Here is a 23919-nt window from a genome sequence, read left to right on the forward strand (position 1 = left end):
GCCTGGGAGACACAGCGAGACTCCATCTCAAAAAATATACATATGCAAAGAACTCCTACAGATTGACAAGAAAGGAATGTCCACTTCTGGTAATGACAAGGAAACATGTATCAGATCAAACCTCGTATAAATTCTGAGTAAAATGTTTACAACAATGATCTGAGTGCACTGGCAGGAACTGGAAAACAACGCTTAGAAAAACAGAACAAGACTGGGTGAAGTCTGCATCTTTACAAGATTTTTGCCTAAAGCTCCAGGGATAGAAATCTATCACCATGGGGCCCCCCACATTCTGAATATAGTATCTTCCCACATCTCTGGCCTCCCCCGAACCACACGTGCACAGAGCAGACACAAAGCAGCCCAGTTACGGCTAAAAAAAGCAAAGAGATTTCAGCTACTGCCCATTAAAGGGGAGACAGAATTTGGGCTGTAAGCTCAGCCAAGTAAACCACCTAAGAAAATCAAATAAATCAAGAACATAAAAGAATTCATCATCTCTGGCTGGGTATGGTGGCTCAAGCCCGTAATCCCACCACTTTGGGAGACCGAGGCAGGTGGATCACCTCAGGTCAGGAGTTTGAGACCAGATTGGCCAACATGGCGAAATTCCATCTCTACTAAAAATACAAAAATTAGCCGGGTGTGGTAACGCACACCTGTAATTCCAGCTACTCTGGAGGTTGAGGGAGGAGAATCACTCGAATCTGGGAGATGGAAGTTGCAGTGAGCAGAGATCGCACCACTGCACTCCAGCCTGGGCGACAGAGCAAGACTGTCTTAAAAAAAAAAACAAAAAAAAAACTAATAGTCTGTGGGAAACACCACTCACACTGGCTACAATACAACCCCAAAGTTATTGAACATGTGGAGTATAAAGAAAATGTGACCCAGATGTTGTAAAACTGCACAAAAGGACCTCAAAGCCGCTCTTACAACTATGCTCAAGGATGTCGAGAAACCTCAAGAGAACAGAAATTATAAAAGAACAAACACAAATCCTACATCTACAAATACAATATATTGAAAATTCAACATTTCATCTGCTTTAATGGCAGACTGGAGAGAGAAGAGGGCATCTATCAACTTGAAACTGGATAAACAGAAATTATTCAATTTGAAGAACAAAGACAAAAAAAATAATTAGGGAAAAGAAAACTGAAGAGAGCCTTAGGAACCTGCCTGACAATATAAAAAGGTTATGTGTATAGATGGTGTCCCAGACGGACATGAGAAAAAGAATGGGGCAGAAAAAAACTCTTTGAGGAGGCCGGGTGCAGTGGCTCATGCCAGTAATTCCAGAACTTTGGGAGGCTGAGGCAGGAGGATCACTTGATCCCAGGAGTTTGAGGCTGCAATGCACTATGACACCACTGCCCTCCAGCCTGGGTAACAGAGCAAGACCCTGTCTCTAAAAATAAATAAAAAAAAAAAACCATCTGTGCTTTTGTTTTGTTATTTTTGTTTGTTTTTGAGATGGAGTCTCGCTCTGTTGCCCAGGCTGGAGTGCAGTGGCGCGATCTCGGCTCACTGCACGCTCCGCCTTCCCGGTTCACATCATTCTCCTGCCTCAGTCTCCCGAGTAGCTGGGACTACAGGCGCCCGCCACCACGCCCGGCTAATTTTTTGTATTTTTAGTAGAGACGGGTTTTCACCGTGTTAGCCAGCATGGTCTCGATCTCCTGATCTCGTGATCCGCCCGCCTCGGCCTCCAAAAGTGCTGGGATTACAGGCGTGAGCCACCGTGCCCGGCCACATCTGCGCATTTCGCTGTATATAATTCATATATAAATTTTTTAAAAGCAAGTGTTCTTATCCAAAAAAACTGCTTGGCTCAGAGTTATTCTTCTGTAAATGTTAGTCATTATCATCCTGCTAAACCACAGAACATCAGTTTAGGAATCACTGGGCTGGGCGCAGTGGCTCACACCCGTAATCACAGCACTTTGGAGGCTGAGGAGTTTGAGACCAGCCTGGCCAACATGGGAAGACCCCATCTCTACTAAAGATACAAAAATTAGGCAGGTGTGGTGGCACGTGCCTGTAATTCCAGCTACTCAGAAGCCTGAGGCATGAGAATTGCTTGAACCCAGGAGGCAGGGGTTGTAGTGAGCCGTAATCATGCCACTGTACTCCAGCCTGGCGACAGAGACTCTCCGTCTCAGAAAAACAAAAACAAAACCAAACCAAACCTGTGCTTTGAACAAGCTTCCTTCCCACTAGGGGCTCAGCACAGGCTTGGTGTTCTGTCTGGAATGTTCTTGTCTCACACCCCTCCTGGGATCATGGCTACTCATTCCTCTGGTCTTAGCCTAAATAGCATTTCCCCTGGTAAGGCTCGCCTGACGCTCCCAGGCCAACAGCCAAATTAATATATCCTATTACACACCCCCACAGCACCCTGGGCTGCCAGCCTTGCTGCTGTAATGAAATTGCACTTCTTCGACTATTGTCCATTTCCCCCAGGGCACTAAAAGCCAGAAGGGCACCGGCTTTGTTCTGCTCATTGCTCAGTTCCCTATTCTCAGCACAGGGCCTGGTACCCAGCTGCTGGGGACAAAAAGCAGAGAGGAGAATCTCCCACTCGTGCCTTCCCCTTCCCCCCATACCGCTTGGCTCTTTCCAGGTCGTCGTTTGCTTGCTCCAGCTCTCTGATATATTTCTGCAATTGGTCTTTAATGGCTTTGGTCTGCGCGAGGTCATCCTCCAAGGCTGAGATCTGCCGGTAACCTTCAGAGTGCTGCACTTCAAACTTCTCCTGAAGGACAACACAGACACTGAGTGAATGACTTAAGACTTCTGAGAAGGCTAGATGCAGTAGCACATGTCCACCTGGAGTCACAGCTACTTGGGAGGCTAAACTGGGAGGACTGCCTGAGCCCAGGAGTTAGAGGCTGCAGTGAGCTATGACTGTAACACTCCACTCTAGCCTGGGCAACACAGCAAGACTCCGTGTCTTTTTTTTTTTTTTTTTTTTTTCTTTTGAGGCCGAGTCTCACTGTTGCCCAGGCTTGAGTGCAGTGGCGAGATCTTGGCTCACTGCAACCTCTGCCTCCCAGGTTCAAGCAATTCTCCTGCCTCAGCCTCCTGAGTGGCTGGGAATACAGCCACCTACCAACAATACTGTCTAATTTTTATATTTTTAGTAGAGATCGGGTTTCACCACGTTGGCCAGGCTGGTCTTGAACTTCTGACACCTCAAGTGATCTGCACGCCTCGGCCTCCCAAAGTGCTGGGATTACAGGTGTGAGCCACTGCGCCCGGCCTGACCCTGTCTCTTTATCAAACTACTCCTCCCACCACACGCCCTGGGTGGGGCTCCAGGCTTTCTGTCCCACTCTCCCACCACAATCGGGAGACAAGCCAGGCTCAGTCAACAGAACCTTCTTTCCAAAGAGCTGACTCTTAGGCAAGTGATGTAACGTGGTGGGAACAGGCAGGTGTCATTCAAAGCAGGCACAATGTACCAACTGTTTTAATTATGTCCTCAGTGCCTCTGCCCCGAGCACCTTGAATCTTGCCTACTCTCAACAGGGTTGAGATTCCTATAGCCCCCAACATTCTTCAGACAAATCATTCTACCCAAGGTGTCCACAGCCAAAGAAAGCCACGTAAACCTCTCCAAGCCTCATCCACAGGGCAACATGGGCCTCCTTCACACACATTATCAGTGTATTACAAAGAAAGTCACCAGCCCAGCCCACAGAGTGAGACCTAGCCTCTACAAAAAATAAAAACTAGCAGGGCATGGTGGCTCTCCCCTGTAGTCCTAGCTACTCAGGAGGCTGAGGTGGGAGGACCATTTGAGCCTAAGCGGTCGAAGCTGCAGTGGGCTGGGAAGGCACCACTGCACTCCGGCCTGGGCAACTCCCTGCTGCCTCAAAAATAAATAATGACGTTCACTGTTTGTGCCCACAACAATGGGAGGGCAGCATGAACTTGGTTTTAAAACAGTTGGCCATTCGGAATTTTTGATCCAGGACTCCCCGTTGTGACATGGAGAAAAAAGGAACAGTTTGATCTCTAGGTTATTTAAAAAACAAAGACAGGCCGGGCGCAGTGTCTCACACCTGTAATCTCAGCACTTTGGGAGGCTGAGGCGGGCGGATCACCTGAGGTCAGAAGTTTGAAACCTGCCTGGAAAACATGGTGAAACCCGGTCTCTACTAAAAATACAAAAAAATTAGCCAGGCGTGGTGGTGCGTGCCTATAATCCCAGCTACTCAGAAGGCTGAGGCAGGAGTATCACTTGAACACGGGAGGCGCAGGTTGCACCACTGCACTCCAGCCCGGGCAATAACAGCGAGACTCCGTCTCAAAAAAAAAAAAAAAAAACCCAGAAAAGCAAAGAAAGAAATAAAGAAAAAGAAGGAGGGAGAAAAGGAGGGGATAAAATGGGGGAGGGAGAGAGAGGAGAGGAAGGGAGGGAGAGGGAAGGAAAGGGAGAAAGAAAGATCTATGTTAATTACCAAAGGAACAGTCCAGCTGACTTCTCAATGATTCCGTTGTCAGCTGCAGCAATAACATCCATTACATACCCGTGCCACCTCCAGGCTAAGTACACCACCTATGTTGTCTCATTAATCCCACTTCGGAGACATGAACACTGAGGCTCAGTTACCTAACTAGCCCAGAATCAATTAGTAGCAAATGACTGAGCCAAGATCAAACCCCAGCCTCCTGACCAAGTGTCCTTAAGCAATTATGCTAAGCAGCCCCAAACCATTTCAATCCAGAGCACCTGCCCACTCCCGTGCTCTCTTGATTCTGTTCCGGCTCCACTTCCAAATTACTTTCTTTCGCCAAACACCCAGAGCCAGGTGTGGTGCCTCGTGCCTAGAATCCCAGCACTTTCAGGTGGCAGAGGCAGGCGGATTGCTTGAGCCCAGGAGTTCTCGACCAGCCTGGGCAAGACTGCCACTACAAAAAATTTGAAAACAGCCAGGTGTGGTGGCATGCACCTGTAGTTCTAGCTACTTGGGAGGGCGAGGCAAGAAGATTGATTGAGGCCAGGAGGTTGAAGCTGCAGTGAGCTATGATCACGCCAATGCACTCCCGCCCAGACCACGACACTTAAAAAAAACAAAACAAAAAAAACACCAAAATCACCAGCCTGGCAACATGGCGAAACCCCATCTCTACTAAAAATACAAAAATTTGCCGGGCATGGTGGCGGGCGCCTATAATCCCAGCTACTTGGGAAGCTGAGGCAGGCAAATCTCTTGAATCTGGGAGGTGGAGGTTGCAGTGAGCCCAGATGCCATTGCACTCCAGCCTGGCCAACAAGAGCAAAACTCTGGCGGTGGTGGGGGACTGGGAGGGGGCGGGCGGGCAGGCAGGCACACTGACCAACTGTTTCAATTATGTCCTAAGTGCCTCCCACCTCCCGCCCCTTGAGCACCTTGAATCCTGCCCACTCCCAAACCTGGTTCCTACAGCTCCCAACAATCTTCAGACAAATCATTCTGCCCAAGGTGTCCACAGCCAAAGAAAGCCATATGGACCTCTCCAAGCCTCATCCACAGGAGCAACGTAAGCCTCCTTCACACATTATCACTATATTACAAAGAGTCACCAGCCTGGCCCACAGAGCCAGACTAAGTCTCTACAAAAAATAAAAATTAGCAGGGCATGGTGGCCTCGCCTGTAGTCCCAGTTACTCAGGAGGCTGAGATGGGAAGACCATTTGAGCCTGGGAGGTTGAAGCTGCAGTGAGCCATGATTACATCACTGCACTCCAACCGGGCAACAGAGTGAGACCCTGCTGTCTCAAAAAAAAAAAAAAAAAGGAATCTCAATGACTTCTGTTGTTTGTGCCCACAACAATGGGAGAGCAGCATGTACTTGGTTTATACAACAGTCAACTATTCTGAATTTTTGATCCAGGACTCCCTGTTGTAGCATGGAGAAAGAAGGAACATTCCAATCTCTGGGTTATTTAAACAGGCTGGGAGCGGTGGCTCACAGCTGTAATCCCAGCACTTCGGGAGGCTGAGGCAAGCGGATCACCTGAGGTCAGGAGTTCGAGACCAGCCTGGACAACATGGTGAAACCCCGTGTCTACTAAAAATGCAACAAAATTAGCTGGGTGTGGTGGTGTGTGTCTATAATCCCAGCTACTCGGGAGGCTGAGACAGGAGAATCGCTTGAACCCAGGAGGCGGAGGTTGCAGTGAGCAGAGATTGTGCCACTGTTCTCTAATCTGGGCGATGAACAAGACTCCGTCTCAAAAGAAACAAAAAAACGAAGACAGAAGGGAGGGGGAAGACAGAGGAAAGGGAGAGAAAAGGGAGGGGGGGAGAGAGAGATCTTGTTAATTACCAAAGGAACAGTCCAGCACACTTCTCAGTGATTCCCTGTTGCCAGCTGCAGCAATAACATCCATTACATGCTTATTCTGTGCTGGCCTCCAGGCTAAGAACACGTCCTATGTTGTCTCGTTTAATTCCACTTCAAAGACATCAACACTGACACTCAATTACTTAACTAGCCCAGAGTCAACCAGCAGCAAATGATTGGGCCAAGATCAAAACCCAGCCTCCTGAGCAGGTGTCCTTAAGCAATTATGCTAACCAGCCCTAAACCATTTCAATCCAGATCACCTGCCCATTCCCGTGCTCTCTCGATTCTATTCCTGCTCTGCTTCCAAATTACTTTCCTTCACCAGACACCCAGAGCCAGGTGCGGTGCCTCATGCCTGCAATCCCAGCACTTCAGGTGGCAGAGGCACACTAGCCTAGGCAACATAGGAAGACTCCGTCTCTACAGAAAATTTAAAAACAGCCAGGCGTGGTGGCATGCACCTGTAGTCCTAGCTATGTGGGAGGCTGAGGCGGGAGGACTGCTTGAGGCCAGAAGGTTGAGGCTGCAGTAAACTATGATCATGCCACTGCACTCCAGCCCAGGCCAACGCTTTAAAAAAAAAAAAAAAAAATCACCAGCCTGGGCAACATGGCGAAACCAAAATACAAAAATTAGCCCGGCATAGTGGTGCACAGCTGTAGTTCCAGCTACTTGGGAGGCCAAGGCGGGCAGAACACTTGAGGTCAGGAGTTTGAGAACAGCCTGGCCAACACGGTGAAACCCCCGTCTCTACCAAAAATACAAAAAATAGCTGGGTGTGGTGGCAAGTGCCTGTGGTCCCAGCTACCCGGGAGGCAGGGGAATCACTTGAGCCCAGGAGGCAGAGGTTGCAGTGAGCCAAGATTGTGCCCCTGCACTCCAGCTTGGGTGACAGAGACCCCATCTCAAAAAAAATCAAAACCGAAAACAAAACACCCATCCTAGATTCTACAAACATGAGAGAAAACACTTCCCACAAGAAAGGCGCAAGGTCTAATTTAAAAGTTAAAAATAAAAAAGGCCAACTCCTCTTTACTCAATCAAGTAAACAAAGCCGTTGCTAGAAAGTCCGGATGCACCCAGGAGGGTGATGTAATGGTGCCTAGGCCAGAGAGGCATGGCCAGAGCCATTGTGCAAGAAGACTCCAAAGAAAGAACAAACAGATGATTTACAGCGTTGGAAGGATGGGGAGGGTGGACCCCATCCCCGCTGCCGCCCACAGCACCCTCCCCATTTCCTGGCTGTAAGCAGAGAAGTATCTGCACCCAGCAAGTAGAGGCAGACCAGGCCCTGTTCCCAGGCATGGCTCTCATCGCCTCACACCCTTTATTTGGGAACATCTCCAAATAAAACAGGATCTTAAGTCATTAACCTAAATTCAAACGCAGGCTCCAGGAGGACGCAGCGAGCGGGCTCCACCGCCTGCGTTGGCGATTCAGAGATCTCCTCGGAACCTGCGGACATGAAAACCTGTTGCTGAAATGTTGTGCTGCCATTTGGGGCTAATTCGAATAAGCTGTCAGCTGATGGGGGCATCAATAGACGCTCTGTTTGGTCCCTTAAAGGCTTTTTCATTCAACCCGTGATGAATAAGCCAGTTGTTAAGAAGTCCAGCCCAGCTGAATATATTTCTCTTAGGTGACTGACAAATACTTGCTGGTGGCAGGGTCCTCGTTATTCCAAGGTACCGTGTTTCTTCGCTGTGCTGTGCGCTCTGAGTCTCCTGCATCTGACATGTGGTTGTAAACGAAGGAGTCTCTTGTAGGTTCAAGGGTTCAGTCTTTTTTTTTTTTTTTGAGATGGAGTCTTGCTCTGTCGCCAGGCTGCAGTACAGTGGTGCGATCTCAGCTCACTGCAACCTCCACCTCCTAGGTTCAAGCAATTCTCCTGCCTCAGCCTCCCGAGTAGCTGGGACTACAGGTGCGCGCCACCATGCCCAGCTAATTTTTTTATTTTTAGTAGAGACGGGGTTTCACTATGTTAGCGAGGACAGTCTCGATCTCTTGACCTCATGATCCGCCCGCCTCGGTCTCCCAAAGTGCTGGCATTACAGGCATCAGCCACCACGCCAGGACCAAGGGCTCAGTCTTGAAGCAGAGAAGTACTGAGTAAATGCTTGATATTTTACTCAGGATCTATGGAGGGCCTGTTATCCTCTCCAAACTGCAGTTCATACCACTAATCTTCCTCCTACCCAGCTTTTCAACCCGCAGTCCCCTTCAATTTAGGAACTATAATCAGCCAGGCACAGTGGCTCACACCTGTAATCCCAGCACTTTGAGAGGCCGACACAGGCGGATCACTTGAACTCAGGAGTCCCAGACCAGCCTGGGCACATGAACCCCTGTCTCTACAAAAAATAACAGAAATTAGCCAGGCGTGGTGTGGCAGGTGCCTGTAATCTCAGCTACTTGGGAGGCTGAGGTGGGAGGATCACTTAAGCCTGGAAGTCAGAGGCTGCAGTGAGCTGAGATCACACCACTGCACTCCAGCCTGGGTGACAGGGGGAAACTGTCTCCAACAGCAGCAACAACAACAACAACAACAAAAAGAACGATAATCATTCCTCATTGCGTGTAGCAGGTGTTCAGCTGTCAACAAATGGGTGAAGTGGGTCAAGTACAGGGAGAGGCAGAAATGACACCAAGCTCTCGGTGTCAGGGATACGGGGATTGGGGGAAACTCAAGAATGTGTGTTCTAAGCAACCACTACTCAGGTTTATTTTTTTATTTTAACTTTTGTTCTGTCACTCAGGCTGGAGTGCAATGGTACAATCATAGCTCACTACAGCCTCAACCTCCTGGGCTCAAGCAATCCTCCTGCCTCAGCCTCTTGAGTAGCTGAGACTACAGGGGTGCACTACCATGTCCAGCGAATTTTTTATTTTTATTTTTTGTAGAGACAGAGTCTCACTATGTTGCCCAGGCTGGCCTTGAACTCCTGGTCTCGAGCAATTCTCCCTCCTCAGCCTCTCAAAGGGCTGGGATTACAGGTATGAACCACCATGCCTGGCCAGAAATCCATCTTTTTACAGGAAGCTTTACAAATTTTGATGGATGGGGGAATGTATGTAATAAAAGGCAAGTAAGTAGGGTAAATATTATTGGTAGAGCCTAGGTGGTGGGTACACAGGTATTCTCTGGAAATTCTTTCAGCCTTGTATGCTGGAAAACGTTCATGGGGAAATGCTGAACAAAAACCCCTGAAGGCTGATCAAACAACACCGATGGGGCAGATGATCTGCAGACGGCCAGCTGCACTCTGTGGGCTCCAACAGAAAGCTTCAGCTTCACTGCCCACCTTCAACGTGTCTGGGACCTCTCCTCTGCCCTGCCCCAAACCCCCATTCCATTTGTTGGTCCCACACCCTTTCCTATACATTAGTAAAGCTGGGCTTGCCAAGGTCCACCCGACACCCATTCTTGTCCACGTATGTGATGGGTACAGATCAACTCTCCTTCAGCCCCATCTCCCCAAGCACCGTCAGCGACACACATACCTACAAACACCCGCCACAAAGCCACAAAGCCTCCCTCAACCCGTGCAGTCCTTTTTTTCTTTTTTTTTTTTGAGACAGAGTTTCGCTCTTGTTGCCCAAGCTAGAGTGCAATAGGCGCAATCTCGGCTCACTGCAACCTCGGCCTCCCAGGTTCAAGTGATTCTCCTGCCTCAGCCTCCCAAGTAGCTGGGATTACAGGCACGCACAACCACACCTGGCTAATTTTGTATTTTTAGTAGAGGCAGGGTTTTATCATGTTGGTGAGGCTGGTCTCAAACTCCCAACCTCAGGTGATCTGCCCACCTCGGCCTCCTGAAGTGCTGGGATTACAGGCGTGAGCCACCGCACCCAGCCAGTCCTTTTTCTCTTGAAAGGCTCCCACATCAGAGTTCTGTGACTGAGCTCCACGTCCCCAACTGCTTCATGGCATTAGGTTTGTCTTCCCAAAGAAGGCAACCAGTACTTTCCCTTTCACCGTCCATCACACCTAGCCCTGGCCACATACAGTTTTGACTCTTCCATGAAGCAGCTTATCAGAATGTACATGGGGAGTTTAATGAGAAAAAAAAAAAACACAGACATGCCAGGGCCCCACCCAGACTTACTGAGAAATGGAATCTCAGAGCAAGGCGCGGAGATGGGGATGGGGAGAGAGGGTTCAGGCCTGTCGGATGTTTACAAAGCTGGCCTAGTGATGCTGGCTGGCAGCAGGGCTGAGAGCCAGTCTCTGGGGCACGGTGTTGACTTAGTGATCCCTTGCTGAGCCCTACAGAATGTACAGAAGGCACGGTCTTTACCTTTCAGAGCACTGGGTCTCTGGACACCTGACTATGTCTAGAGGTGCTTTTGGTTTTCACCACCTTGGAGGTGGGGGGAATGCTATTGGCATCTAGAGGGTGGAGGCCAGGGATGCTGCTAAACATCCTACAATGTGGCCAGGCGGGGTGACTCATGCTTGTAATTCCAGCACTTTGAGAGGCTGAGGCGGGCAGATCACCTGAGGTCAGAAGTTCGAGACCAGCCTGGCCAACATAGTGAAACCTCGTCTCTGCTAAAAATACAAAAATTAGCCAGGCATGGTGGCTCACACCTGTAATCCCAGCACTTTGGGAGGCTAAGGCAGGTGGATCACAAGGTCTAGCGATTGAGACCATCCTGGAAAACATGGTGAAACCCCGTCTCTACTAAAAATACAAAAATTAGCCGGGCGTGGTGGCATGTGCCTGTAATCTCAGCTACTCAGGAGGCTGAGGCAGGAGAATCGCTTGAACCCGGGAGGCGGAGGTTGCAGTAAGCTGGGATTACGCCACTGCACTCCAGCCTGGCAACAGAGTGAGACTCCGTTTCAAAAAAAAAAAAAAAAAATTAGCCAGGCGTGGTGGAGGGTGCCTGTAATCCCAGCTACTCAAGAGGCTGAGGCAGGAGAATCACTTGAACCTGGGAGGCGGAGGTTGCAGTGAGGTGAGATTGTGCCACTGCACTCCAGTCTGGCAACAGAGCAAGACTCCATCTCAAAATAAAAAAATAAAAAAAAAAAAAACAGGCCAGGCACGGTGGCTCACGCCTGTAATCTCAGCACTCTGGGAGGCTGAGGCAGGCAGATCACAAGGTCAGGAGATCGAGACCATCCTAGCTAACACGGTAAAACCTCGTTTCTACTAAAAATACAAAAAAATTAGCCAGGCATGGTGGCGGGCGCCTGTAGTCCCAGCTACTCGGGAGGCTGAGGCAGAAGAATGGTGTGAACCTGGGAGGCAGAGCTTGCAGTGAGCCGAGATCGTGCCACTGCACTCCAGCCTGGGCAACAGAGCATGACTCCATCTCAAAAATAAAAAACAAACCAACAAAAAACCCACAAAGCAAACCTCAGTCCCTCTCAATGGAGGATGATCCAGGCTCAAATGTCAACAGCAGCCAGGTCAAGAAACCTGCTCTGAACTGGCACAGTCCAACAGACATTTTGGTAACGAAGGAAATGTTCTACAGCCCCTCGGTCCACTAAGGAAACTCACTGGCTACACGTGGCTCCTAAGCACTTGAAATGTGGCTACTGTGACTGAGGAATTAAGTTTTTATTTTAATTTATTAAATTTCAACAGCCAAATGTAGCTAAGGGCTACAATACTGGACCTGATAATATTACTCCAGCAACACCTCCATACCCTAAAAATGTCCCCCCGGCCAGGTGGTGGCTCATGCCTGTAATCCCAGCAATTTGGGGGGCTAACGCAGGAGGACTGTTTGAGTCCAGGAGTTCAAGACCAGCCTGGGCAACATAGCGAAACCCTGTCTCTATAAAAAATACAAAAATTAACCAGGCGTGGTGCCGCATGCCTGTAATCTCAGCTATTCCCGAGGTTCAGGTGGAAGGACTTTGGTTTTTTTTTTGAGACGGAGTCTCGCTCTGTCACCAAGCTGGAGTGCAGTGGCGCAATCTCAGCTCACTGCAACCTCCAACCATCAAGTCATTCTCCTGCCTCAGCCTCTCAAGTAGCTGGGACTACAGGCGTGCACCACCACGCCCAGCTAATGTTTGTATTTTTAGTAGAGACAGGGTTTCATCATGTTGGCCAGGATGGTCTCAATCTCTTGACCTCATGATCCGCCCACCTCAGCCTCCCAAAGTGCTGGGATTACAGGTATGCACCACTGCACCCGGCCAAGGTGGGAGGACTGCTTAAACCTGAGACGTCCAGGATGCAGTGAGCTGTAATCCAGCCACTGTACTCCAGTCTGGGCAATAGAGCAAGACCCTGTTTCAAAAAAGAAAAAAAAAAAAGTCTCCCTGCCATGTGCCCTATAAAATCGGTATAGACAACCAAGAAAGTCCATGGGAACGTGTGTGACTTGCTTCTCAAAGCTCCACCCATCATGGATCCCCTGAGGTCAGGAGTTTGAGACCAGCCTGGCCAACATAAAACCCTGTCTCTACCAAAAATACAAAATCAGCCGGGTGTGGTGGCAGGTGCGTATAATCCCAGCTACTCAGGAGGCTGAGGCAGGTGAATTACTTGAATCTGGGAGGTGGAGGTTGCAGTGAGCCAAGATGTTGTCACTGCACTCCAGCCTGGGCAACAAGAGTGAAACTCCGTCTCAAAAAAGAAAAAACAAAAAGCACCGCCCACTAGAGGCACAAAGAGTTCAAAGATCACATCTGCCCCACAGGCCCTTCCAGAGATGAGCATGGGCCTGGGGTCTGAAGTCCCTCATTGCAGGGTTCCTTCTTCCAGCCAAGCATGCCATGCCTGTGCTGGAAGCCTGTCTACACCTGAGCACACTTCCTCTCAGCCCCTCACCTTGATGGTTTCCAGCTCCATGCGAAGGCGGTTATTTTCGGACAGGAGGTCTCTGTTCCTGGTTTCAATTTGTTGCAGCTGCGTCTCCAATTCAGCTTCATATTCTCGGCTTCCCTCCTGGAATTCTCGGAGTTCCTCTTGCGTATTTTCTGCCCTACAGCAAAATTGTTAATCGTCACATAGTAATTTTTTTGAAGAGAGTCTCACTCTATCGCCCAGGCTGCAGTGCAGTGCTGCAATCTCGTCTCACTGCAACCTCTGCTTCTCGGGTTCAAGCGATTCTCCTGCCTCAGCCTCCCGAGTAGCTGGGACTACAGGCATGCAGCACCACACCCAGCTAATTTTTGTATTTTTAGTAGTGACGGGGTTTCACCATGTTGGCCAGGCTGGTCTCGAACTCCTGACTGCAAGTGATCTGCACGCCTTGGCCTCTCAAAGTGCTGGGATTACAGGTGTTAGCCACCGTGCCTGGCCAAATTCAAGGAACATTTTTAAAATATCAAGCCTAAATTACCTTTAAGTCAAACTAGAATAAAGAAAGTAGGAAGGGCTGGGTACAGTAGCTCATTAAGAATTATTTGAGGCCAGGAGTTCGAGACCAGCCAGGGCAACATAGTAAGACCTCATCTCTACAGAAATGTGTTTAACAATCAGCCAGGCATGGTGGCACATGCCTGAAGTCCCAGCTACCTGGGAGGCTGAGGCAGGAGGATCACTTAGGGGCCCAGGGGTTGCAGTGAAATAGGGTCACACTTGTGAAGAGCCACTGCAATTCAGCCTGGATGACATAGTGAGACCCTAAAATAATTTTTATTTATTTATTTGAGATAGAGTCTTGCTCTGTCACCCAGACTGGAATGCAGAGGTGTGATCACGGGTCACTGCAGCCTCGACCTCCCAGGCTCAAGCAATTCTCCCATCTCAGCCTCCCAAGTAGCTGAGACTATAAGAACATGCCACCATGACTGCTAATTTCTGTATTTTTTGTACAGACAGGGTTATGCCATGTTGCCAGAGCTGGTCTCAAACTTCTGGGCTCAAGCGATCTGCCTACCCAAAGTGCTGGGATTACAGATGTGAGCCACTGTGCCTGGCCCTAAAATAATTTTACAATAAATGAAAGAAACTAAGGGGACCGGAATAAGGCCTCTATGTACAAATTATAAAGACCCATTAGAAATAAAAACAGTGCCAAACCAAACACACACACACACCTCCCAGATACGAGCACTGACCAAAACACGAGTTTCAAATTTTAAAATCTTTAGCAATATATTTTGCTAGGCATAGGGAAAAGCTCTTTCCCTGTGCACAAAGAACTTACCAGATGTGGCATCTAGGAACTGATAAAAACCCTTCTAGAAAATAAGATGGACACCGGGCGCGGTGGCTCACGCCTGTAATCCCAGCACTTTGGGAGGCCGAGGCAGGTGGATCACCTGAGGTTGGGAGTTCGAGGGCTGCCTGACCAACATGGAGACACCCCGTCTCTAATAAAAATACAAAATTAGCTGGGCATGGTGGCGCATGCCTGTAATCCTAGCTACTCGGGAGGCTGAGGCAGGAGAATCGATTGAACCCGGGAGGTGGAGCTTGTGGTGAGCCGAGATCATGCCATTGCACTACAGCCTGGGCAAGAAGAGTGAAACTCCGTCTCAAAAAAGAAAAGGAAATAAGACGGAAGGCCAGGCATGGTGGCTCATGCCTGTAATTCCAGAACTTTGGGAGGGTGAGACGGGCAGATCATGTGAAGCCAGGAGTTCGAGGCCAGCCTAGCCAGCATGGCAAAACCCCGTCTCTATTAAAAACACAAAAAATCAGCCAGACGTGGTGGCGTGCGCCCGTAATCCCAGCTACTCGGGAGGCTGAGGCACGAGAATTGCTTGAACCCAGGAGGTGGAGGCTGCAGCGAGCCAAGATGGCGCCACTGCACTCCAGCCTGGGCAAGAGAGTGAGACTCTGTCTCAAAAAAAAAAAGAAGAAAAAGAAAATAAGAAAACAAAATGGAAAATAGCATAGTAGGATAATCAGGACCATAGGTCTGGAGTTCAAATTCCAGCTCTGCTACTTATTGGCTGTGTGACTGTGGGCAAGATATCTGCCTTCACTGAGGCTCAGTTTCTTCATCTATAAAATGGGGTGCTGATAGTTTTTTCACAGGCAGTTTTGAGATAGTATAAGTTAAGCCTTTCACACTGCCTGGCACATAATAGGCCTGCAATAAATGGTTGCTGTTCTTTTTATAGAAGAAAGAGGGCTCATACCTGTAATCCCAACACTGTGGGAGGCAGAGGTGCATCGCTTGAGTCCAGGAGTTCAAGACCAGCCTGGGTAACATAGCGAGATCCCTGTTTCTACAAACCAAAAAAAAGCCTGGCCTGGTGAAGCACACCTATAGTCCCATCTACTTGGGAGGCTGAGCCAGGAGGATTGCTTAAGCCCAGGAGTTTAAGGCAGCTGTGCACTATGATCGTGCCTAGGAATAGCCACCACACTCAGCCTAGGTAACACAGCAGGACCCCATCTCAAAAAAAAAAGGAAAAGCAGGTGAACTCGGACTGACCTCTGTTTGTAGGTCATCGCCAGATCTTTCCAATAGTTGGCTTCTTCCTCCTCGGAGCTGAAAGTCTTTCCAGAGTCCTCCATTGTGAAAACAGGGGAAGAGATCACTCTCCTTGTGGCATGGTGTCTAGGAGAGAAGGTTTCAAAATGATTACCCACCATCTGGTTAAACAGCCGATCCCCTTTAACAGAAAAAAAAAAAAAAAAAACTTGGCTGGGCCTGGTGGCTCACGCCTGGAATCCCACCACTTTGGGAGGATGAGGCGGGCGGATCACGAGGTCAGGAAATCGAGACCACCCTGGCTAACACGGCGAAACCCCGTCTCTACTAAAAATACAAAAAATTAGCCGGGCGCGGTGGCGGGCGCCGGTAGTCCCAGCTACTCGGGAGGCTGAGGCAGGAGAATAGTGTGAACCCAGGAGGTAGAGCTTGCAGTGAGCCGAGATGGTGCCACTGCACTCCAGCCTGGGCGACAGAGTGACACTCTGTCTGAAAAAATAAATAAATAAATAAATAAATAAATAAATAAACTTTATGCTGGGTTAAATGATTAAATACTGCCCAAAATCTGAAGCTAAACACAAACAAAAGACAATCCACTCACCTGTTATATTCCCTGCGTTAACATCAAGACTCATGGACCTCCCTATGCAAATATTTATTGAGCACCTACTAAAGGACCTAGGGAGCCACATAAAATGTCTCCAAGATGCCTGCCTTCCCTAAAAGGGCCTCACGGTCTGGTGGAGGGAGTGGGCGAGTGGGGGCTGGAATGGAAATTACACATAAAATAATTATTATAATTATTATTTGAGACAGAATCTTGCTCTATCACCCAGGCTGGAGTGCAGTGGCGTGATCTCAGCTCACTGCAACCTCTGCCTCCTGGGTTCAAATGATTCTTGTGCCTCAGCCTCCCGAGCAACTGGGATTCCAGGCATGTGCCACCACACCTGGCTAATTTTTTTATTTTTAGTAGAGACAGGGTTTCGCCATGTTGGCCAGGCTGGTCTCAAACTCCTGACCTCAAGTGAACCACCCACCTCAGCCTCCCAAAGTGCTGGCATTAGAGGCGTGAACCACCACACCCAACCCCATGTCAATTATGATAAAACTATGTGCCTAGTATAGCCACAGAAATGTGCACAGGATTTTGACATGCAATAAGTAGCTTATATTTGAGTATACACATTGGTGTGTTTTGAAATATGTATGCACCTAAAAATACATTTCTATCAGTGCCTAGGATATTTAAGAAGTTCCAAACTCAACCTGAGAGTCAAGGAGGGCTTCCTAGAAGAGGTGGCACACGAGGAGCACGTGAAAGAATATGAAAGAGCCAGGTGCAGTGGCTCACGCCTGTAATCCCAGCACATTGGGAGGCTGAGGAAGGCAGATCATGAGGTCAGGAGTTCGAGACCAACCTGGCCAATATGGTGAAACTCCGTCTCTACTAAAAAAAAAATACAAAAATTAGCTGGGCGTGGTGGCGGGCACCCGTACTCCCAGCGACTCAGGAGACTGAGGCAGGAGAATCGCTTGAACCTGGGAGGTGGAGGTTGCAGTGAGCCGAGATCGTGCCGCTGCACTCCAGACTGGGCGACAGAATGAGACTCCATCTCAAAAAAAGAATATGAAAGAACTGGAAGGCAATGGTAATTGAGCAGGGGAAGAAGGAATGAGGAGAAACAGCCAGGCACTTGTAGGGGAGCTAGAGGGAGTCTGGTAGGCCTGGGTTGAAAGGTGAGGAGTGGAAGGGAACCTGGACAGACTGAAATAAAGGGGCTAAGTCACAGATGGCTTTTGCAAGATGTTAAGAAACTTAGTGGCAATGGGAAACCATTGGAAGAAGTTAAGGAAGACAGTGATGTGATATGATGGGCTCTCCTGCTTAAAAAGCTGGTCCTGGTGGCCATGGACAGGCAGAGGAAGGACAAGGCCTAAGATGGGGAGCTCCTGCAGCAATGCAAGAAAGAAAGGAAGGTGGAGTCCAGGTGCAGTGGCTCATGGCTGTAATCCCAGCACTTTGACAGGCCAAGGTAGGCAAATCGCTTGAGCCCAGGAGTTTGAGACCAGCCTGGGTAATATGAAGAAACCCTGTCTCTACTAAAAATAGAAAAATATCAGCCAGCTGTGGTGGCACATGCCTGTGTTCCCAGCTACTCAGGAGGCTGAGATGGGAGGATCACCTGAGCACAGCAGGCAGAGGTTGCAGTGAGCCAAGATAGTGCCATTGCACTACAGCCTGGGTGATGAAGTGAGATCCTATTTAAAAAAGAAAAGAGAGCCGGGCATGGTGGCTCATGCCTGTAATCCCAGCACTTTGGGAGGCTGAGGCAGGCGGATCATGAGGTCAGGAGTTCAAGACCATCCTGTCTAACACGGTGAAACCCTGTCTCTACTAAAAATACAAAAAAATTAGCTGGGCATGGTGGCAGGTGCCTGTAGTCCCAGCTACTCGGGAGGCTGAGGCAGGAGAATGGCGTGAACCTGGGAGGTAGAGCTTGCAGTGAGCCGAGATCACACCACTGCACTCAAGCCTGGGTGACAAAGCAAGACTCCATCTCAAAAAAAAAAAAAAGAAAAGAAAAGAAAAGAGAAAGGAAGGTGGCCTAAATTAGAAAGTGAGAATAGGCCAGGTATAGTGGCTCACACGTATAATCCCAGCACTATGGGAGGCCAAGGCAAGAGGACCACTTGGGGCCAGGAGTTCAAGACCAGCCTGGGCAACACAGCAAGACCCTACCTTGACAAAAAAACTTTTTAAAAAATTAGACTGGTGTGGTGCAACACATCTGTAGTCCTAGCTACTCTGGAGGCTGAGGAAGGAGAATCATGTGAGTCCAGGAGTTTGAGGCTGCAGTAAGCTATGATCACGTTACTGCACTCCAGCCTGGGCAAGAGAGTGAGACCTTGTCTAAAAAAAAAGAAGTAGGAATGAAGATGGAGGGGACAGAAATGGACTCCAAAAATATCCAGAAGGCAAACTTACCAGAACTTGATGAATTATGACTTTTGGGGGCAGAGGAGAGAGAAAAAGGAGGTGAGGACATCTTCTGGGGCTCTATCTTAGGTAGTTGTCTGCCACCACCATCCCCATCACCAGAGATAAAGACTTCCAGAAGGTGGCTGGGTGCAGTGCCTCACATCTGTAACCCCAGCATATTGGGAGGCCAAAGCAGGTGGAATGCTTGAGCCCAGGAGTTCCAGACCAGCCTGGGTAACCTGGTGAGACCCTATCTCTACAAAAAATACAAAAACTAGCTGGGCATGGTGGTGTGTCTGTAGTTCCAGCTACTCGAGAGGATGAGAGGCAAGGAGAGGTCGAGTCTGCAGTGACCCATGACCATGCCACTGTACTCCAGCCTGGGCAACAGAGCAAGATCCCATCTCAAAAAAAAAAAAAAAAAAGGACTATCAAAAGGAAAACTCGGCAGGGCGCAGTGGCTCACGCCTGTAATCCCAGCACTTTGGGAGGCCAAGGCAGGCGGATCACGAGGTCAGGAGATCAAGACCATTCTGGCTAACATGGTGAAACCCTGTCTCTATTAAAAATACAAAAAATTATCCAGGCGTGGTGGCAGGCACCTGTAGTCCCAGCTACTCAGGAGGCTGAGGCAGGAGAATGGCTTGAACCCGGGAGGCGGAGCTTGCAGTGAGCCGAGATGGTGCCACTGCACTCCAGCCTAGGCGACAGAGCGAGACTCAAAAAAAAAAAAAAAAAAAAAAAAAATCTTGGGTAGGTGGGTGGGTTAAGGAGAGATAACAAACCCAAACCCAGTCTCAGACATTCACAGCTTGACATGTCCATGACACACCAAGATGCAATATCGGAGCTGAAACTCAGGGTTGAAATTGGGTCAACAATATCCATTTGAAAGCCATGCGTCTGTAGCTGTTTTTTCTCTTTTCCTTGTGACAATGAGAGAATCTCCTAGGGACTGTGTATGGAACAGTGAAGAATGCCAATATTGGAAAGGTGGGCAGTTTAAGAAATGGTAACCGAAGGAGGCAGAGAAGAAACAGAGTTAGAGAGATGAGGAGTGAGAGAAATGAGAATCAGGAAGACTGTGCTGACCTGGGAGTGGGCGGTTTCAAGGGAAAAAAGGGAAACATTCCAGTGTCACAAGGATGCAACAGAGAAGCAGGGAAGATAAGGGCTGGAAAATATCCACGAGGCTGAGCGAAAGTCGGTCACTGGTGGTGTGAGCAAGAAGAGTTTCTACACAGTGGAGGAGGAAAGACGAAGAACTGAGCGCAGGAGTAACTGGGAGGTGAAAAAGAGGAAGGAGATGCAATTCTGGAGAATTACCTAAAAGAAGACGAAATAAATTAGCCAGCAGGTAGAGGATGTGGGTCGTAAGGGCCTTGGCTCTCAGGACTTTGAGCTGTTTCACAGCAGAGGTGAGGGAAGCAATTTTTTTTTTTTTTTAAGAGATAGGGTCTCAATCTGTCATCCCAGCTGGAGCGCAGTGACACAATCATAGCTCACTGCACCCTTGAACTCCTAGGCGGCAGTGATCCTCCTGCCTCAGCCTCCTGACTAGCTGGGACTACAGGTGTACGCCACTACGCCCAGCTAATTTTTTTTTTAAGAGATGGGGTCTTACTATGTTGCCTAGGCTGGTCTCAAATTCCTGGGCTCAAGCGATCCTCCTGCCTTGTACTCCCAAAGCACTGGGTTTCTAGGTGTGAGCCACCACACCCAGCAAGAAAGCAGACTTCTATTAACAGTTGGGCTAATGGTTTGTATACTCCCTGTTGATAGAGCCTGTCTGATGTAATCACCTATTTTCTGAATTTATTTGAGGCTCTGAGCTTGTCAAAAGGGCATGAGGAATCCAAATAAGATTGTGTCCAGGCCAGAGTCAGTGGCTCGCGCCTGTAATTCCAGCACTTTGGGAGGCTGAGGCGGGCAGATCACAAGGTCAGGAGTTTGAGACTAGCCTGGCCAATATGGTGAAACCCCATCTCTACTAAAAATACAAAAATTAGGCGGGTGCAGTGGTGGGTACCTGTAGTCCCAGCTACTCGGGCGGCTACGGCAGGAGAATCGCTTGAACCCAGGAGATGGAGGTTGCAGTGAGCCGAGATCATGCCAATGCACTCCAGCCTGAGCGACAGAGCGAGACTTTGTCTCAAAAAAAAAAAAAAAAAAAAAAGATTGTGTCCAAGGCCGGGCGCAGTGGCTCACACCTGTAATCCCAACACTTTGGAAGGCCAAGGCAGGTGAATCACCTGAGCTCAGGAGTTCGAAACCAGCCTGGCCAACATAGTGAAACCCCGTCTCTACTAAAAATATAAAAATTAGCCAGGCATGGTGGTGTGTGCCTGTAATCTCCACTACTCAGGAGACTGAGGCGGGAGAATCACTTGAACCTACAAGGCAGAGGTTGTTGTGAGCCAAGATTGCACCACTGTACTCCAGCCTGGGCGACAGAGTGAGACTCCCTCTCAAAAAAAAAAAAAAGATTGTGTCCAAGGTCCCTTCCTTCCCTCAAGAGAACTCAGAGGCTGGTGTGTATCCCTGGGGACAAAAGAATGAGCAAAAACCATCACTTTCTAAGATATAACCAACAAGCTATAATTTTGGCTAAAACATGAAATCATTAGGCTAAACATGTAAGTGTCAACACAGACACCACCACTAACTTCTGGTGGAAGTTAGTGAGCCTCACCCATGTTGAGCCAATGACAGAGGTGGGCCTAATTCACGCAGAACCAGGAAATGCACAATTGTACCTAGATTCAAGCACAAAACTTACCGATAACTCTGCATTTGTTGGGACCCATATTCACATCCTTTCTCCCTCCTACTTTTTCAATCCTTTCCCTCATTCAGAGAAAACATGCTATTTCCCGACCCACCCATCCCTCTGGGAAGCAGATTCTCTGAAAGTTTGATCAAGGCAGAAAGGCGAAATGTCATACAAAGCCAGCCAGACGTGGTGGCTCATGCCTGTAATCCCAGCACTTTGGGAGGCTGAGGCAGGCAGATGACTTGAGGTCAGGAGTTCAAGACAAGCCTGGCCAACATGGTAAAATCCTGTCTCCACTAAAAATACAAAAATTAACTGGGTGTGGTGGCAGGAACCTATCATCCCAACTACTCGGGAGGCAAAGGCACTAGAATCGCTTGAACCCAGGAGGCAGAGGTTGCAGTGAGCCACGAGCATACCACTGCACTCCAGCCTGGGCAACAGAGCAAGACTCCATTTCAAAAACATACAAACAAAAAATAAATAAATGTCATACAAAGCTAATGATTTGTAGTTTTTTCTGTTTGTTTTTTCCAGACGTGCATTCATTTTTCCATCCTCTGTGACAGCACAATATTCCCTTGGGAGAATACCCTACTCATTTCATGAGTTCAGAGGGATCTGACATCATCCTCTGCATCTGGGAAGAGGCACATACCTACTCATGTCCTTAGTGATCAGCTCACAGGTGGGCCTAACCTACCATGAGCCAGTGATAGAGGTGGGCCTAATTCATGCAGAACCAATGACAGGGTGAGCCTCACCCATATTGAGCCAATGACAGAGGTGGGCCTAATTCACGCAGAACCAATGATAGGGTGAGCCTAACCCATGCTCAGCCAATGACAGAGATGGGCCTAATTCACACAGAACCAATGATAGGGTGAGCTTAACCCCCATGCTCAGCCAGTGACAGGTATGGATCTAACCCATGCTGAGCCAATGACTGGCTTAAGGATGGGCCTAACCCATACTGAGCCAGTGAGGGCCCAGGTCCAGACCTTTTGCACAGCTGTCAAAAATGAAACTCTCTTTCCACTAGGTTTGGTAAGGTAAGCCTGAAGCTGGAGGTAAGCCTGAAACTGCCGGTGGTCATCTTGCTATCACAAGGGAGAGCCTGCCTGAGAGTGAAGCCAAAACAGAGGAAAGCAGGGCCAAGGGATGGAGAGCCTGGGTCCTGACAATATCATTTTAACACCTAGATGCAGCCACACCTGATTTAAGGTTATGAGATAATCAATTCCTTGTCTTGGTTATACCAGTTGGGGTTAGATTTCTGCCACACAGGAATCCTAATGAATGTATGGAGTCAATGACCTTACTTGCTCAAAGTCAAAAGGGTAGAGTGGTGCCTGGCACAATGGCTCATGCCTGTAATCCCAGCCCTTTGTGAGGCCGAGGCAGACAGATCACTTGAGTTCAGGAGTTTGAGACCAGCCTGGGCAACATGGTGAAACCCCGTGTCTACTAAAAAAACAAAAACAAAAATTAAACGGGCACGGCGGTGCGCGCCTGTAGTCCCAGCTATTCAGAAGGCTGAAGCAGGGAAAATCACTTAAGACTGAGAAGCGGAGGCTCACTGCACTCCAGCCTTCCAGCCTGGGCGACAGAACAAGACCCCATCTCAAAAAAATAAAAAGGGGGTAGAGTGTTAATAGCAGTCATTAACAAGGCCAGGAGCAGCATAAACCTAGGCCAAGGAGTCCCTGCTCAAGCCATAAGCTCTAGTGAGCCCAGATCTCATGTAATATGTAGTCATCAAACCAATTCTATAGCAACAATAGTCCAGGGCCAAGGCATCTATCAATGAGCACTGTGTGGCCATTAAGACATTGGTGGCTGGGTGCATTGGCTCATGCCTGTAATCCCAACACTTTGGGAAGCCAAGGCGGGTGGTTCATCTGACATCAGGAGTTCGAGACCAGCCTGGCCAACATGGTGAAACTCCATCTCTACTAAAAATACAAGAAATTAGCCAGGTGTGGCGGCAGGCAACTGTAATCCCAGCTACTTGGGAGACTGAGGCAGGAGAATCGCTTGAACCCAGGAGGTGGAGGTTGCAGCGAGCCAAGATCGCGCCATTGCACTCCAACCTGGAGGACAAGAGTGAAACTCTGCCTCAAAAAAAAAAAAAAAAAAGACGTTGGTGATCCTGTTGAGGGCAGTCTCAGTCCCATGGTATGGAAGGTTGTTAGCATACAATAAAGTGTGCAAGTGAGGAACCAGGAACAACAAAAGCAGACTGACTCCTCCTGAGGTTTGGAAAAAGATGTGCAAGATCCAGTGTGATCAGGCCCCTGCATAGTTTTCTACACATTTCCTACCCTACCACCTCTCATTCACTTATGTCCCAGCCACACTGCCTTCTTTCTCTTCCTTCAACACCCAAGCCTGGCAGGGTACGGTGGCTCATGCCTGTAATCCCGATACTTTGGGAGGCCATGGTGGATAGATCACC

General features: G+C 48.8%; 1 protein-coding gene across 14 annotated transcripts in view; it reads right to left on the minus strand.

Moving 5' to 3' along the window:
* NDE1 (nudE neurodevelopment protein 1) overlaps positions 1 to 23919 on the minus strand; it is a 92347-nt gene that overhangs the window by 55603 nt on the left and 12825 nt on the right. For all 14 annotated transcript variants that reach the window (XR_010124301.1, XR_010124302.1, XM_063654354.1 and 11 more), the window contains exons 2-4: positions 15703 to 15828; positions 13140 to 13293; positions 2610 to 2758 (exon numbers count right to left, since the gene is read on the minus strand). Coding sequence is in view for 12 of the 14 variants with exons in the window: in XM_063654354.1 (XP_063510424.1) it covers positions 2610 to 2758; positions 13140 to 13293; positions 15703 to 15828 (429 nt within the window). In the remaining 2 variants the exon portion in view is untranslated. The remainder of the gene's footprint in view (positions 1 to 2609; positions 2759 to 13139; positions 13294 to 15702; positions 15829 to 23919) is intronic.

This window comes from Pongo pygmaeus, chromosome 18 (assembly GCF_028885625.2).
Source record: "Pongo pygmaeus isolate AG05252 chromosome 18, NHGRI_mPonPyg2-v2.0_pri, whole genome shotgun sequence".
In the NCBI taxonomy this organism is placed as follows: Eukaryota; Metazoa; Chordata; class Mammalia; order Primates; family Hominidae; genus Pongo; species Pongo pygmaeus.